This window comes from Malassezia restricta, chromosome II, assembly GCF_003290485.1.
Source record: "Malassezia restricta chromosome II, complete sequence".
Classification (NCBI taxonomy): domain Eukaryota; kingdom Fungi; phylum Basidiomycota; class Malasseziomycetes; order Malasseziales; family Malasseziaceae; genus Malassezia; species Malassezia restricta.
The window spans coordinates 1187996-1203192 of NC_040194.1; the positions used below are offsets into that span (position 1 = coordinate 1187996).

Sequence of the window (15197 nt, forward strand, 5' to 3'; positions counted from 1 at the left end):
ACGCTATAGCGGTTTGGCAAACGCCCCACATGGGATTGTCAGCGAGTCCTTTTAGCTTTCGCGACCAATTGGCTTTTTACGGCGCGTATCATACCAACCGTGTGAATGTGGGTATCCACATCTTGTGTGTTCCTCTAATTTGGGTGTCGACGCTCGGCCTGGTGCTGCAGAGCGGCGTCTCTGTGACTGCTCTTGTGACCCAAATGCCTTCAGTAGTACGCAGCCCTGCACTGCATGGTCTTGGTGAGTTGCAAAGTATCGTGCCTGCGTATGTCTACCCGCACTTGAATGTGGCCTCGCTCGTTTCGTTTCTGTATCTGATGTACTACTATGTACTTGACATTCCCTCAGCCCTTTTGATTACGCCGCTGTGGGCCGGGTACTATGCCTTGGCATGGGTAGGCGCCGAGGTGCTGCAGGGACGGAGTGGCCCTCTCCTTGCCGTGTTTGTGCTGAGCTGGTTGCTCCAGTTTTATGGGCACGGAGTGCATGAAGGCCGTGCACCGGCGCTTCTAGACAACTTGCTGGGGGCGGTGGTCTTGGCCCCACTGTTTGTCTTTATTGAGGTTCTCTTTTGCTTTGGCTACCGCCCTGAGCTGCAGCGGTGGCTTAAGAAGGAGACGGGACGTTTGATTTTGGCGTTCCGTTCGCAACATGTAGCGAAGCCCAAGGCATATTAGACCTTATGTAGTATGTATATGAGCTAAACGTTTCCATGCACGCACAGTGGCCTGCTCGTGCTGCAGCATCATGCCTCCGGTAGGCACCAGGCCACGCCGTAGGGGTGTCAGCTCGCAGGGAATGCGAAAGTTCATGCACTCCTCGAGTACCACAGGGAGAGTGTGCTGATGCGGACCATGCATCAGAACATGATCCCATGCGTCGTCCATCACCAGCGTCAGGCGGGTCTCTGAGCCGAGAAGCGATGTCTCGATGGCCCAAACGTTCAAGTGCAGCGTAGCGTGACAGGTTTGATCGACATGCCATGCATCATGGGCCTCCAGATGCAAGTCGGCAAACAACCCATGCACGGGACGTGGCAAACGCAAATGATGTTGCAGCGGACCGATACGCAGGCGCCCAGGCTCGCCTTTGGGGATGCGCCAAGCAACCTGTACGTGGCCCAGGGGGATGGCGCAGGAGACAAGCTGAGTATGGTCCGTAGCGTTAAGCAAGGCATCTCGAAACATGAGGGGCGAAATGGGGGTATGAGGTTCCAGAACAAACACGTATGCGCGAATATCTTGAGGCATGAGAATATGTCCGCATGCTTCAACTGACGAAGCATGCCAGCTTTCGGTATCCAGAGCCAATTCTTCCAGACGCAGTGGTCGGGATGACGTATTCTGGAGGAGAAGGCGGACCAGAGTTCGGTGGCAGGCATGGGGACCAGCGCCATGAGTATCGTCAAGGGTATGTATATCGGACTGCATGACAAATGGCGGCGAATGAATCGGGAAGCGATATTGCTTCGCAAATGAATGGACTGGTGGGCGGTCATGCTGCATATGACACACGAGAGCGTGCGTGACTGGTGTATCGATCGAGTGGCATACCTTGGCCGTAAGCTGTGCGCCAGCTGCGAGCTCCGGAGCACTCACGTCTGCCAGCATGTGCATAGTGGACGCGAACTTATCTGTCTTGTCCGAGCGAAGTTCGACCATCAGGCGGACACTACGCACCATATCAGGTGATGTGTTGGTGACGCTCACGATCGCATGGAATGTCTCGCCCACCGATACAGTCCCAAATGAGCCTGGTAGCACGAGCTGGTCCGTATACACCATATCACGTAGCGTGGTAGGCGCATCAGTAAAGGTGCTATCACTGCCACGCGCATAGGTCGATTTGATCGCGTCCCACACTTCGCCATCGACGTGCGTGACGGAATGTGGCACCTGCAGCTCTTGTGCTCCCTCTGAACACGTCTCAAACATGGGCACAGAGCGCGATGCAAAGAAGGGAGCCGACACACGCATCACCTTGACGGCGAGCGGCGGCACATACGGCGGCGCTTCTGGCCCCTCCATGGTGGCAGGTGGAGGTTGGCCATGCACCTCGATGACGACGCTTTGGAGCGAGCCCAAAGGAACGCCGACCACGCGGAGGCGCGCCGTCTGTTGACGACGACCGGTATACGCGGTGCTGACTCTTTGATTAGTGTGTCCAAGTATTGGTGCGCGATAGATGCGCTTCAGCTGGACGTGTCTGTGGATGCATGGCGTGATGCATGGTGCAGTGCCGCCTTGACGAAGCAAGCCGCCGCCGTGCTCGAGGAAGCAGTGGTCTCTCGTGAAGATGCCATGTATATCTTGATGCAGTATATTCGCCCCATTTTTCGCGCACAGAACAAGGCCGTATGGGAGGACGAGGCGCCGAGTTGGACGAGTACACACGCCGTGCAGGGACACATGCCCTTGGGATGCCATAATGTGCTTGCCTGGCTTATGACGCGTCTGGGGCCTGTGTGGGATGAGGCATGGCCTTTGGTACTACCGCCTATTATGACATGGCTAGACTCGTCGATGCCTCAGGCCAAAATCTACGGCGCATGCACGGCATACCTGCTCGTGCGGTATGCGCCGCGCACGCTGCTCACCCAGGCAGGGCTAGATCGCCTCCTTGGAACGTCTCTCACACGCATGCTGTCTTTCATGACCGATGCACAGGATGGTCCCATGATCTTCAGTGCCGCCCTTCAGGCGCGTCTGGCGATTATCGCGCGCCGGCCTGTTGACGACCAGTTTGATGGGCAGTGCACGCTCTTCTCCGAGAGTGTATTGACAGCACTATCTTACTGCGCGCCAGCTTCATCATCGACGTATGCGGCTCGCCCCTCGGACCCCTCACGCACCGCCACCCTGAGCAGCCCCCGACTGCAGCAGGTCCTGGCGTACACGGCATGTACATGGGCAGCCTCTTTGTTCCGTCGTATGGGTGATCCATGCCTACGTTTTTGGAATGCATGGATGGACTGGACCTGTGCATGGCTCCAAAATGCCCTGAGCGCTTCGCCACGGCCTAGGCGGCCCGTGACGGAGATGGTCGACGAGCTGGTCGAACATGGCCACCTGGAGCGGTCGTCGCCCAGGATGCCTGATCAAGAGGCCATGCTTGAGCTTCTACGGAGCTTGCATGCATGCACGGAGGCCACACGCGCCCTCGTCGATTTGGCGAAAGAGGCACGTGTGGACCATACCCCTTTACCGCAGCGTCCGCCTGGCCTCTCAGCATGGTCAGCACGTCTTTTGACCGCAAGCTGCCAATGTATTATACGTCTTGAGGATCTCTCCTTGGACGAAGCCCTCAGCACGCCGCTCCTGACCTCCTTGCGCGCGCTATGTGATACCCTCTTGGAGGTGGAGCCTGCGTTGGGCGCATCGCTGGTGGCCTTGGCACCCACACGACTCGGTGGGCTCACTCAAAAAATGCCACGTGATATTCAGGCCTCGTAGCTTCCTACCTTTCCCCATCGGCTTTCATGACGCGCGGACGTGGTCGTGGTCGCGGCCGCGGAAGTGGCGGCGGGAGAAGTAGTGGTGACGGCACGGTGTCGAGCTCAGCGTCGACGCCTGCTGCCCCGCCGGCATCCGAGCAGGACATTTGCTTTATTTGTGCTGAACCCGTGCGGCTCTATAGTCTGCCTCCCTGCAATCATCGCGTGTGTCACATCTGTGCGATGCGCTTGCGTGCACTGTGGAAGTGGCGAAATTGCACGTTTTGCAAGGCAGAAGCTACTCGCGTCATTTTCACATCAAATGATACCAAGTCCTACGGCGCCTTTACGCCCGATGAGCTGCCGTACGTGGACGAGAAACTCTCCATCTACTTCGAGACCAAGCAGGACTACGACGATACTATCTTGCTTCTCCGCTTCCAGTGCCCCAAACCCAACTGCGAGACGCTGTGCTCTGGCTGGTCAGACCTCAAAGGCCACGCCAAGCGCGAGCACACGCGTCTGCTGTGTGACTTGTGCATCAAGCACAAGAAGATTTTTGCGCACGAACACACACTTTTCACGTCCGCATCGCTTCAGGCACACCTGTCAAGTGAGCACCGCTACTGCGAGTACTGCCACCAGCACTTTTATAGCGATGACGAGCTATGGGTGCACATGCGCGACAAGCACGAGCAGTGCCATATTTGCAAGGCACACAGCGAGAACGAAGATGAACGCTGGCGATACTACCAAGACTATCGCATGCTGGAGCAGCACTTTCTCAAGGCACACTTCCTGTGTCCCGCACCCCAATGCCTGGAAAGGAAATTTGTCGTGTTTGAAAACCAGATGGAGCTGCAAGTTCACCAGGTCGAGGAACATGGACACACCCTTTCGCAGCGCGAGCGCCGAGACGCTCTGCGCGTAGATACGAGCTTTATGTACGATGATCGGCCAAGCCGCCGATCGCAACGCAGCAGCAGGCAACAGCGCCAGGATCAGGCCTCACGACGCGCCCAGTTTGGACGCACCCTGACCACCACAGACGATCATGAAGACGATGATTGGTCGAGCGTTCTGACCGTGCTTAACGGCTCGCAACTCAAACTCACGTCGTGTAAGGCAGCCTTGCACGCTTATGGCGCATCTGAAACTAACGTACACGACCTCCTCAAGACCATCGCAAACCTCACAGGCGATGTCCACGCCACGGACCTCGTGGTCCAATGCCTGTCAGGCCTGCTCAAGCATGCCGAAAAGCGCACAGAACTCCATGATACATGGACAGCTGTCAAGCACGAACAGACATCCTTCCCGAGTCTGCCGTCTAGCTCGCATGTCTCCATCAAGAGCGCCGCACCACGGACGCAGCAGGCGCCGCCACGGACGCAAGCACAGTTCCCCTCGTTACAAGCTTCGCGCGTCCCCGGCTCCGCTCAGAATGTACAACATCGCGTCAGCCACACGCCATGGAGTGGCAGCAGTGCAAAGGCCACACCTGGCTCCTCAGCTGACGCATTTCCACCATTGGGTGGACCCGCGCGGCGTCCAGTGGCACCGCAGACGGTGCAAGTGTCGCGTCCGTCCAAGAGCCGTCATGCACCTTTGTCGAGTGCCCAATTTCCCAGCTTGCCTACCTCCTCGGCGCATGCAGAGCGTCAGGCACAGAAACGCGAGTTGCTGGGCAATCGCGCCGCAAACCCACTGCTCCCAGCGCCTCCGTCCAGCCGCTGGGGCAGTAGCAGTAGCAGCGCTGCTTCAAACGACGATTTTCCTGCGTTGGGAAGTATGCAGGCCTCGTTGCCCGAGCCTACGCAGGCGACGAGTAGCGGGGGCAAGCAGCGGCGTCGGAAAGCGGTGCTGCTTTCATCGGTGGGCCCCATGCACCACGTGTAATAGCGACATAGCACTTACTTGGGCGACATCGGCGCATCTGGCTCAGTAGACTCGTTCATGTCGGGCTGCGTATCCATCTTAGCAAGCTCAGAAAATTGGCCCCACAAGGCAGAAATCGATTCAAAGCCCTTGCCAACCGAGACGTGTTCCTCCAACTTGCGGTTCACCGCATTCGTCGATGTAATGATTGTTTCGATCTGATTCGTTATATCTAAGACAAGACGCTCGCGCTCGCGCTCGAAAAACGAGCGCGTCTCTGACTCCGACATGATGCGAGGCCAACAATGGGCCCCCATCGGACGCCGAGGGACGCGTTCAACATCACGTGATAACTACGACTGGGTGGGGGCCAAGAGCTACCAGGGTTAGTGCCTCTGCGTACCTTGTTGCGGAATTCATCAGGCTTGTCGTTCGCACGAATGCGGCCAGGGACAGGAGTGTGTGTGGGTATCTGAGCAGAAACGCCTTGCCGCTTCTGCATTGTGATCAGCTGGGTATTAGTAGAAAGGTACGTACACGACGACTCCAACGACCAAAGTCTTGGATGCTGTGTGCCACGAGATCAAAGTGAGCATGCGTGGGTATGGATGTTTCTGCCTTCTCCTCGTTCATCGTAGGTAGCCAAAATACGAGACGGCCGCCTGGGTGTAGGAGAGCGCTCGCATATTCAAGGAGGTCGGTCACCAGCTCAGACAGGTGGTACGGTTTGGTGGGGGGGACATAGTCAGGCATCATGTGGGACGGCATCCCGTCGGGCATAATAAAGGGCTCATCACGCTGCAGTTCTGCGTTGCGTTTACCTAGACGCTTCGCACCTGCGCGAACGCCATAAGGTGGATCCGTCACGATCGCGTCGAACAGGCCCATGTCGCCTCGAAATGGCGTTCGCCACGGCGCCTGTGTCATGTCAAACGTCACAGCATCTATGATGCGTCCTTGAATACCGTATTGTTCGGCGCTTTCCCTGATACCTGGAATACCGTGCTCGCGGTTCTTACCTCGGAGCATGCGTCCATCGATATCACTGCCCAACGACATCGCGCCAAGGATCGAGCAGGCATACAGCATAGAGCCCGTACCCGCGAATGGATCATACACCAACTTTCCAGGGCCCGCGAGGGCCATGTTGGCCATGATCACACTCATTTCGCTCTCCATACTGGTATTGCCAATATACTTGCGCTTTTTGAGGCTGAGGACATCGATGAGATCGCGCGCAGGGAGCGCACCCGACCTGTCCTTGATTTTTCGACCTAGAAAAAGCTGAATTAGCCGTGGATCGCGATCTCCCATCTCGGCTTGGCCGCGTGCCTCGACGCTCTGAATGTCGGTCGGGCGGCTATACTCCTCGATGACGCCCCACGTCAAGTCAGCTCCGCGCATGCGAATGGGACCCTGGAAGTTCATGTATGCGAACGACTCGATCAGAGCAAGGCGGCGCTTCTCCGACAGCGCTACATGGAAGCCCTGCATGAGGGCTTTCCAGCTCACGTCGGGCGACTGCCATGCCAAATACATGCCCGATGCCCTATTGCGTGCATGCAGTTGTTCGTATGTATCTGCACATTCCCAAAGCTCCCAAATAGCACGGATGCATGAGCACCTATGCAGCAGTGCTTTGGCCGCGTCATCGTCAGCTAAGCGGCACAAGTGAAAGGGACGCGACAAGTCATCCATGGCACCCTTTGGATCCTGGCGCGAGGGTGTGGGGAGTAGCTCATACTCAATACCGAGGTACGCGGCACTTGCTTCGATCTCGGGCAAACGAAAACTCACATGCGATTGAGCACAATGCAGGACATAGACACGAGCCATGGTGCTCCAGGGAAGAAAATTGTGGCTGCCTGAAAAGGATGCGTTTTTGGGGCTGTGGAGATACGCGTCATGCATGTCTCCAGCGTGCTGCGAAATGGCTCGCCACTCCTACGACCGTCGGCGGCGCAGCAGCAACTGAGACGTGTTCGTGAACTCGTTCAGCGCACATCCCATGTGGCTGGATTGAATGAAAAACGTGCTATTCTGGCCGAGTACAATGACTTGACCCCCCTTTTGCAGCTGGTGTATGAAGGGCGCTTTCATTTGACGTCACGCACGGTTCAAAAGTTTCGAGATGCATACCAAGGATGCGGCGCGGGGTATATTCCGTCCAACGTAACAGAGCTACTGCGTTTGTTGAACAATGGCGTACGAGGCCGTCAGGCGTGCCAACTTGTCAATGCATTCATTGAGCATCACAACATAGATGACGGTATGATCGATACCTTGTACCGATGCATTGATCGGCATTTGCGCGTGGGCCTATCCAAGCATTCTATCTACCACATGGTGCAGCGCGAGACTACAATGACTGCCTTTCTCGAACGTTTGCAGCAACATGGGCACTTGCTTGAGTCGCAAATGCCTGTGGCCCTGGCACGGACATGGGACGAGCCAGCATCTTGTCCGCCGACAAAGACGAGCTGGTACGCAAGTCGCAAACTTGATGGTATCCGGTGCCTGTTTATGGTAATATACAACAAGGTTCATGCTGTGTATGCCATATCTCGCACAGGTCGGCGATTCCATACGCTGGCAGAATGGGAGCACCGACTCTCTCGAGAACTTGCCGCCTACCCCTCCTCGTTTGTGCTAGATGGGGAAATGTGTGTCATGAATGCAGAGGGACATGAGAGTTTTGCGCGTGCGATGTCCGCGATCCAGCAGCATGGTCCGAAGCCAGACCTGGTATATTTTCCTTTTGATTTGTTGACCTTGGATGAATTTACAGGTGGTGGGGGTCGTCCCTACTCCGAGCGCCTCGAATGTCTCCGCTTGGTGGCGCCGCATCTCTCCCACGTAGGCGCTCTGCCGCAAACGCGCATCGATCAACCTGTCACGTTTGAGGCCCTCGTGCGCGACTCGCGCGAGTGGGAAGGGCTCATGTTGCGTGAAGACGTGCCGTACGAAGGTCGACGTACGCCCTCCATGCTCAAGATTCGGCCCCGGTGCGAGGCAGAGTACACGGTCTTGGGGGTCGACATTCGCACGATGCGTCTGGCCTTGGATGGGATATATGCTGACCGACGAGCCTTGGCCAGTATCACGATTCAGCATGGAGGTCGACGAGTGTCTGTTGGCTCAGGTTTTCGAGCGCATGAGCGCGTACATTACGCGAAGTATCCAGAGGATATCCTGGGACACACCGTGACCGTGTCGTACATGGCCGAGGCTCCGACACTCAAGGCCCAAGACACCAGTCTTCGGTTCCCCGTGGTGAAACATGTGTATCGCGATGGACGCACCATCTAGCCCAAGTCACCGCTCATCCATGCATACACGAAAAAGCCACATGCGTACGGAGAGAGCAATCGGCCCACGATCCACTGCCAGCGCATACGCACAGGCTGCCGGGTCCATGGCTGTGTCACAGCATGCCGTGGCGGCGGCGCCGTACCCCAGGGTCGAGGCGCCGATGGTTTGCACAGCTCGGGATACTTGAAGGGGCGTAAGAAGTATGTGTGGATGAAGAGACGCACGGGCGATGACATGTACTGTGGTGGCGCAGTCATACGTGCAAAGCGCATGAGACGGGCGAGTGTCTTGCTGTGCCGCCGCTTTTTCGGGCGAGCAGTCATGCGCTTGATACGCTTTGGGTGGTGTCGCTGGGCACTTCTTGCACTGTGCTCACGACGCGTGCGATGTACGCGGGCGGCCGGCCGCCTGCGCGGCGCCCGTTTCGGTCCCGAGGCCCTTTGCGGCACGTACAGGCGGTGCCAGAGCACCATGCGGATGTATTCCACGGGTCGGCTCACGAAATGGTAGAAGAGAGCCCCTACTGCGCCGCCGCACACGAGCACAAGCACGGCGGCAGTGCGGCCCAACACGGTGCGACTGGTACTAAAGCTCTTGTCTGAATATTCTTCCCCCATGATGCGGATGCGTGGTGATGAGCGATGCCGGAGCGTATGTATAAAGTAATCAGCCTGTAGAGAGGCATGGTAGGCCAAACGCCGCGCCCATTCAAACGACACGAAGAAGGCAGAAAAGCCAAGGGCGTCTCGGACGAGTGAAAGAAGCAGGCTCATGCCGTGCTTGCGTCGTGCGAGCAGACGCACATGCCGTGGCAAGTACTGAATGACGCTTGTGAGCGGCGCATTGTGTGGCTCGCCCATCGAAGACGGCCACAAGCGTTCGAGGCGGCGGACAGCATGATGGTACCACCGTTCAGGTAGAAAGGGAAGAATGGCTGCCTCCATAATTGTGTTCCACGTCCGTAATGGCATACGGACGAGCGACGACGACGTGATGCGGTGCCCCGTATCGTGCATAAGCAAGGGCTGCACGACCAGACGCACATTGTCGAGCGGCGCGGAAATCACGCATTGTGCTGCGCCGGCGGCAGCGCCAGCTACGGCGACCACCCATGTCGGTGTGAATGGCTCGTCATCTGGATCCAGCAGGCGCTCTGTGAGTGTATATGTCTGGAACAAGGTGAATCCGATGGCGAGGTTGGCTACCATGGGAGGCACGACAAGCGCTAGGAGGAAGGCGGGTCGCTCTTGCCGGATAAGACGCCCAAGGTATGGAACGCCCAGCTTCTTTCCCTGTCGCCGTGCCATGACTTCAAGGAGCGAAAATGTTGAGAAGTGCACAGGCCGAAACAGCCGCACAGGCCGTTGGAACAGGAATGCCAGGGAACTCACACACATACGTGCAAAGGCACTCGCTATGGAGTCAATGCGACTCGACGTCGTCTCATACTCCTCATGCTCATCGTCTTCTGGCAGAATGACATGATCGTCACTCGATAACGAAAGAAGCCGTCCGACCACCCGTGCATTCCCATCGCTGGCGGACATGGCCACAAACCAATCCAGGGTGGAGGCATCGTGTCCTATCTAGAGACCTATCGCCAACTAGTGGATACGAGCACGGCGAGTGCTTGGAGCGCGTAGTATTTGACGTTATCGTCGGCATGCTCGACGAGCTGCATGATCGCAGTCTTGGCACCAAGAGCATCGGCCCGACGACGCCCACCTTCCATATGGTGCACAAACTTGCCCATATCAGAGCAGGCCACGGCCAATGTTGAGGCATCGGCATCTTTCCTCTGGAGCAATGACACAAGCTGCACGAGGTCCGCATTGTTATGTTCCGTGAGTTTCTCGGCATTTTCTTTCCAAAAGTCTTCCAGCATATGCGCCGGATTATCAAAGCTCAGTTGGCCACTGTACAGTTCCGACTTGTACTGCTCGTACGAGCTCATCTGTTCGAGACGCATCGACAAGATACTCTTCACGTAGGCCAGATCGTCTTGCAGTTCTGCGTCCGGGTACCGCCGCTCTTCCAGCGTTTCACATAGGGGCAAGACCTGTGCGCCCAACAGGCGGGTCGCATTCGCGTCCTCGGCAGCTGCGAGCATATTGCGCCAGATCGACACGGTAAGACGAACAACCTTGTGCTTCAAAGCTTTGCGCGCCACATGCACAAGCACAGGTGCCACAGCGAAGCGTAGGTCGAGCTCCTTGGCGGCCGTGGGATAAAACGTCAACTCCCACAAACCGAAGAGGGCCAAGTAGTGCAGCTGCGGCACGCCCGTATTGCCCGTTGCTTTTGAAGAGGGTGTGTTTGACGTCATGGACATGCGCAGCACATCAATTACTTTGGGAAGCAGGGCGTGTTCATTCTGGGCTGCTGTATCCCTCGTCCAAATGAGTCGGCGGAAGTACGCAGAGCGCAGTAACTCATCGACGATGCAGAGCAGGACGGGCGCGACATTACCCTCCGCCCCATCTTGTGCCTCTGATGCTGCCTCAGCGAGCTTATGCTTGATGTGCTGGAGCAGTTTGTCCACGACGTCCGCCGGCGGAGCGCCGTACGAAGAGACTCGGTCGGCCTGGGTACACAGGCATAGTGTGAGAAACTGCGCAGCCTTGAGCGACAGGAAAATGTCGTCCACCTCGAGGACCTTGACAAGGGCTGGGTACGGCTCGGCATCAAGGAACCACATGACATGCTCAGGCGCCGCCTGCAACAAGTCATCGATCAGGAGCACCACGGATTGGATGGTGTCGGCGCGGCTCAGCTTCGTGAGCAGCTGAATATAAAGGCGCGCATAGTCGGAACCCCTGGCAACAACATTACTCACGTCGCCCTGTTGACCGGCCCGCTCGGCGTCACGCAGCATCGGCATGTCATCGGCTTTGATGAGATCCGCACGCTGGAATCCCTCCCATGGTGTCTGGCGCACACGCAATTTAGCTCCCGTGTTATGCAGCCATATATTCTCAATAGGAAGTAGCAACGATGACGAGCACGCCGCGGCGTCTTTGCTGCCCTGTCCAGCCGACATGATGGCGGTTCGTGCACCCAAGAGGCGTGTCTCGTAGGCAGCGAGCCCGTGCTCAAGCCACGTGCATCCACGTGGCTCACCTTTTTCTGCGTCGTGCCTCTGTCCTCCCTTTTGTCCACGATCATGTTGCCTTGCGTGCGCGCGCCCATGTCGCGCGCCTTTAGCACGACGCGCGCATGTGCAAAGCATATACCGCTACAATCTGCTGTACTCATGTCTCGTGCGCCTGTTGTGTTGCAAGAGCCAAGTGCATTAGAGCGCGAATATTATCGTTTTAATACTGAGCTATCACACCGGATTCAGCAACCGTTTCCGCGCGACCACTATTTCAAGAAGGGATCAGCAGCTGAGTCTCGATTCGAAGACTACTATGCCAAACTGCAAAAGTCGTGGGACGGTGATGAACTTTTGAAAAGTGGCGCAAATGCGTCGTCCACGTCGGAAGCGAGTGGCTCCGACTCGGACATGTTCACGACCATGCCGCGTACCACGGAAGCGGATGCACAGCATGACACCAGGAGCCTGGAGCGTGCGTTGGACCGCACCTTGTATTTGTTGGTGCGGAACACGAAAGCGGATACCAAGGAGCTACCGTGGCACCTGCCCACGAAGAACGTGCCACACCCGATCACTTCCACTGTATCGCTACACAGTGTGGGCATGGAGGCCGTGCGTGATGCACTTGGATCGATGATGGATACCTGGCTTGTGAGCAAGCTGCCGATCGCCGTGATCCCACACGGCGTACATGACGCGAAGACGTACGTGGTCAAAGCGCATATCTTGGCCGGAGAGCCTGTGCCTGTCGAGGGTGTCGATTATGCATGGCTGACACGCGAAGAAATCGCGCAGCGGCTATCGGAAGACGGCAGCGCCAATGCAAAAACATACCGTGAGATTGTTCTAGACCTGCTCGATGCCTAACATAGTTTCACGTAGGTGGAGAAGGCCTTGTGGGTGATCCCTGCCGTGTTGATCGGCCGAAGTACTCGTGTCCAGCTCCACCATACCTGTGTCGGCAATGACTGGGACGGAGGATGGCGGTCCTGCGACGCTGTCTGTAGATCAGGCACCAATTGTTGTGGGCGGCTCAAGTCCGACAGATACCAGTGCAGCACAGTCTGCTGCCCGACGTGCCGATCGGCGCCTGGCCAAACTGAAGCAGCATCACTTGCATTCCCTGCACGCTATCCGGCATTTTTTGTGTACGCACAGCAGCTATGATGTGCTACCTGTGTCATTTCGCCTCGTCATGTTTGATACACAACTATCTATTAAGTCAGCGCTTGATGTTATGTTTCAGTCAGGCGTAGTGTCCGCCCCGTTGTGGCGTTCGACTCTCGATCAAGACACTCAAGATCCATCCAACCGACCTGGCTTCGCCGGTATGATCACGGTCAACGACATTATTCACCTCATCCAGTTTTATTATTATACATCCACTAATTATGACACAGCCACGCTCGATGTCGAGACGATGCGTCTTGATCGACTCCGAGAGATTGAACATGCGTTGAATGTGCCGCCCCCACCACTGTTGTGGATCGGGCCTCTATCACCCCTAAGTGAGGCCGGCGAGCTGTTGGTTCGCACCCACGCGCGCCGAATTCCTCTTTTGGATTATAATGAAGACTTGCAGGTCGAGTCTGTATTGAGTGTCCTAACGCAGTATCGCCTGCTCAAGTTTATCGCTATGAATTGCCGCGAAGTGTCGGGTCTCAAGGCGAGTATTGGATCCTTGGGCATCGGCACGTATACGTACGCACATCAACTTGCTCGAAAGCGCCGCACACCTCTTGCACGACTGCGGATGCCGGATCAGGAGCCACCGCACGACGCCGGTCCCTACTGGCCGCTGCTAACGGCCACGCTCGATACCACCGTGTTTGATGTGGTCCACATGTTCAGCGAAAACGGAGTTAGCGCTGTGCCAATATTAGACGAGGATGGTGATGTCGTGGACATTTACGAATCCGTCGATGTTATCACGCTGTTACGTACTGGCGTGTATAGCCAACTGGACCTGACGATCGGCCAGGCTCTAGAACGGCGACCAGCGGACCACATGGGCGTGGCATGTTGCTCATCTGACGATTCCCTTGCCAGCATCTTTATGATGATCAAAGAGCGCCGCACTCACCGTATGATTGTCATGGAGCCGGATCCGTCGATGGATGCGACATGGGCGACGCCTGTGATGGACCAGCCAGGTGACGAGCATCCAGCGACATTCCCCTTGCATCCCAAAGGCCGCCTGGCGGGTATTATCTGCCTGAGCGATCTACTGCGCTACATTATCGGCCAGCCCACTCAGCCTGCGAGTGAGACAACGCCTGTCCCATCCGTTACAGACACCAACGCATTCTCCCAATCGAGCTCCAATGCATCCAGCCAAGACTTGTACACCGATCCCACCACATACGCAGGCCACATACCCCATACTACCCCGTTTACCTAGATACGTGTATAGGCCGATACAACGGGTTGTACACCGTCTGAAGACGGCATCGACGTCGCGACAGGCGTCGATGTCGGCGAAGGACCCACGACATCGGCTACTACTGCACGGGGCGCATGCACATCGCCGTCCATGATGACCTGGTCAGGCAAGTGGCCGAGTCGGTACACCTCCCGACGTAGCCATCGCGTGACTCGCTCAAGATGCTGGGGGAATAAGAGCTCGGCACGCGCCTCGCGCTCAGGGTCAGACTCATCCATGGGCTGCTCTTTATCTAGAGCGATGGCTGGTGGTCCTTCCTCTTCCTCTTTGCTTGTCGACTTCTTGGTCTCTCCGGGGATCTTGCGCTTTACACCGCCAATAACACCCCATCCACCACCCCAAACGTTCCGCCATATAGCAGCGGAAAGCCGGATATCGTCAGTGGCAAGACCTTCCTCGTATGCAACAGTGGAACCCCGGTGCTGTAAGTGCAAATCCTTCATATAGCCTTTCACCAGACGCGCAGTTTGTACGCCAAAACGCTCGCGCATGCGTGACTCGGTATCGATGAAAAAGTGGTTAATGAGCTCTTGCGAATAGGTACGCGCTTCATGCGAAGGTAGAGCACGAAAACGACAAAGAAGCAAGAATATGTGCAGGTTCGTGAGTTGGAACCATGTTTGGAAGGACGCGGGTAACGCACATTCTTTGTACCAAAAGTGTGACTCGGCCTGAGCACGCATCGCTGCGCGGTCGTATAAGTCGCCTGTGACCTTGATGGCTTTGCTGCGCACGAAGTTGTAGCCCAGCAAACGGCCTGTTCCCTTGATCAGGGCAAGCGTCAGGGGACCATATTGCCGCTTGACGGGCGGTGGCGTCGGCGGAGAGAGGGGGGCCAAGTTCCTTCGCAGGAGCGACTCACGCGGCCGGCGCTTATCACCTGCGGAGCTCGAGCTTGTGCGGAGCGTACCAAAGTGGGGCGAACGCACGGCACGTCGCCACACACTCGGGCTGAGCGTCATGAACGGCGTGGTATGGGAGAAAGAAGGCCGCGACCCTGTCCGATCTTTCAGCACGTGATAAGGTTGTCT

At 56.8% G+C, this 15197-nt stretch overlaps 12 protein-coding genes across 12 annotated transcripts; 6 read left to right on the forward strand and 6 right to left on the reverse strand.

Annotated features, from left to right (window-relative positions):
* Positions 1–29: 29 nt before the first annotated feature.
* Positions 30–680, forward strand: MRET_1556 (DUF962 domain protein; the record flags this gene model as incomplete). Its single annotated transcript, XM_027628183.1, has 1 exon — positions 30–680. The coding sequence occupies one exon, from the start codon at positions 30–32 to the stop codon at positions 678–680; it is 651 nt and encodes a 216-aa protein (XP_027483885.1).
* Positions 681–683: 3 nt separating this feature from the next.
* MRET_1557 (trafficking protein particle complex subunit 13) lies at positions 684–2030 on the reverse strand (the record flags this gene model as incomplete). Its single annotated transcript, XM_027628184.1, has 1 exon — positions 684–2030. One exon carries the CDS (start codon positions 2028–2030, stop codon positions 684–686), a length of 1347 nt encoding a protein of 448 aa, XP_027483886.1.
* Positions 2031–2051: 21 nt separating this feature from the next.
* MRET_1558 (uncharacterized protein) lies at positions 2052–3455 on the forward strand (the record flags this gene model as incomplete). The annotated part of the gene is made up of 1 exon (XM_027628185.1): positions 2052–3455. The coding sequence occupies one exon, from the start codon at positions 2052–2054 to the stop codon at positions 3453–3455; it is 1404 nt and encodes a 467-aa protein (XP_027483891.1).
* A 26-nt stretch (positions 3456–3481) lies between these two features.
* MRET_1559 (E3 ubiquitin-protein ligase ZNF598) lies at positions 3482–5335 on the forward strand (the record flags this gene model as incomplete). The annotated part of the gene is made up of 1 exon (XM_027628186.1): positions 3482–5335. One exon carries the CDS (start codon positions 3482–3484, stop codon positions 5333–5335), a length of 1854 nt encoding a protein of 617 aa, XP_027483892.1.
* A 14-nt stretch (positions 5336–5349) lies between these two features.
* On the reverse strand, positions 5350–5604 carry MRET_1560 (DASH complex subunit DAD1; the record flags this gene model as incomplete). Its single annotated transcript, XM_027628187.1, has 1 exon — positions 5350–5604. The coding sequence occupies one exon, from the start codon at positions 5602–5604 to the stop codon at positions 5350–5352; it is 255 nt and encodes an 84-aa protein (XP_027483716.1).
* A 63-nt stretch (positions 5605–5667) lies between these two features.
* On the reverse strand, positions 5668–7150 carry MRET_1561 (tRNA (guanine10-N2)-methyltransferase; the record flags this gene model as incomplete). Its single annotated transcript, XM_027628188.1, has 3 exons — positions 5668–5691; positions 5718–5825; positions 5852–7150. The coding sequence occupies 3 exons, from the start codon at positions 7148–7150 to the stop codon at positions 5668–5670; spliced, it is 1431 nt and encodes a 476-aa protein (XP_027483715.1).
* A 69-nt stretch (positions 7151–7219) lies between these two features.
* Positions 7220–8623, forward strand: MRET_1562 (ATP dependent DNA ligase domain protein; the record flags this gene model as incomplete). The annotated part of the gene is made up of 1 exon (XM_027628189.1): positions 7220–8623. The coding sequence occupies one exon, from the start codon at positions 7220–7222 to the stop codon at positions 8621–8623; it is 1404 nt and encodes a 467-aa protein (XP_027483718.1).
* MRET_1563 (uncharacterized protein) lies at positions 8620–10173 on the reverse strand (the record flags this gene model as incomplete). Its single annotated transcript, XM_027628190.1, has 1 exon — positions 8620–10173. One exon carries the CDS (start codon positions 10171–10173, stop codon positions 8620–8622), a length of 1554 nt encoding a protein of 517 aa, XP_027483717.1.
* Positions 10174–10220: 47 nt separating this feature from the next.
* MRET_1564 (V-type H+-transporting ATPase subunit H) lies at positions 10221–11666 on the reverse strand (the record flags this gene model as incomplete). Its single annotated transcript, XM_027628191.1, has 1 exon — positions 10221–11666. The coding sequence occupies one exon, from the start codon at positions 11664–11666 to the stop codon at positions 10221–10223; it is 1446 nt and encodes a 481-aa protein (XP_027483712.1).
* A 123-nt stretch (positions 11667–11789) lies between these two features.
* On the forward strand, positions 11790–12590 carry MRET_1565 (large subunit ribosomal protein L46; the record flags this gene model as incomplete). The annotated part of the gene is made up of 1 exon (XM_027628192.1): positions 11790–12590. The coding sequence occupies one exon, from the start codon at positions 11790–11792 to the stop codon at positions 12588–12590; it is 801 nt and encodes a 266-aa protein (XP_027483711.1).
* A 97-nt stretch (positions 12591–12687) lies between these two features.
* MRET_1566 (5'-AMP-activated protein kinase, regulatory gamma subunit) lies at positions 12688–14124 on the forward strand (the record flags this gene model as incomplete). The annotated part of the gene is made up of 1 exon (XM_027628193.1): positions 12688–14124. One exon carries the CDS (start codon positions 12688–12690, stop codon positions 14122–14124), a length of 1437 nt encoding a protein of 478 aa, XP_027483714.1.
* MRET_1567 (cytochrome b pre-mRNA-processing protein 3) lies at positions 14121–15128 on the reverse strand (the record flags this gene model as incomplete). The annotated part of the gene is made up of 1 exon (XM_027628194.1): positions 14121–15128. One exon carries the CDS (start codon positions 15126–15128, stop codon positions 14121–14123), a length of 1008 nt encoding a protein of 335 aa, XP_027483713.1.
* Positions 15129–15197: the final 69 nt, after the last annotated feature.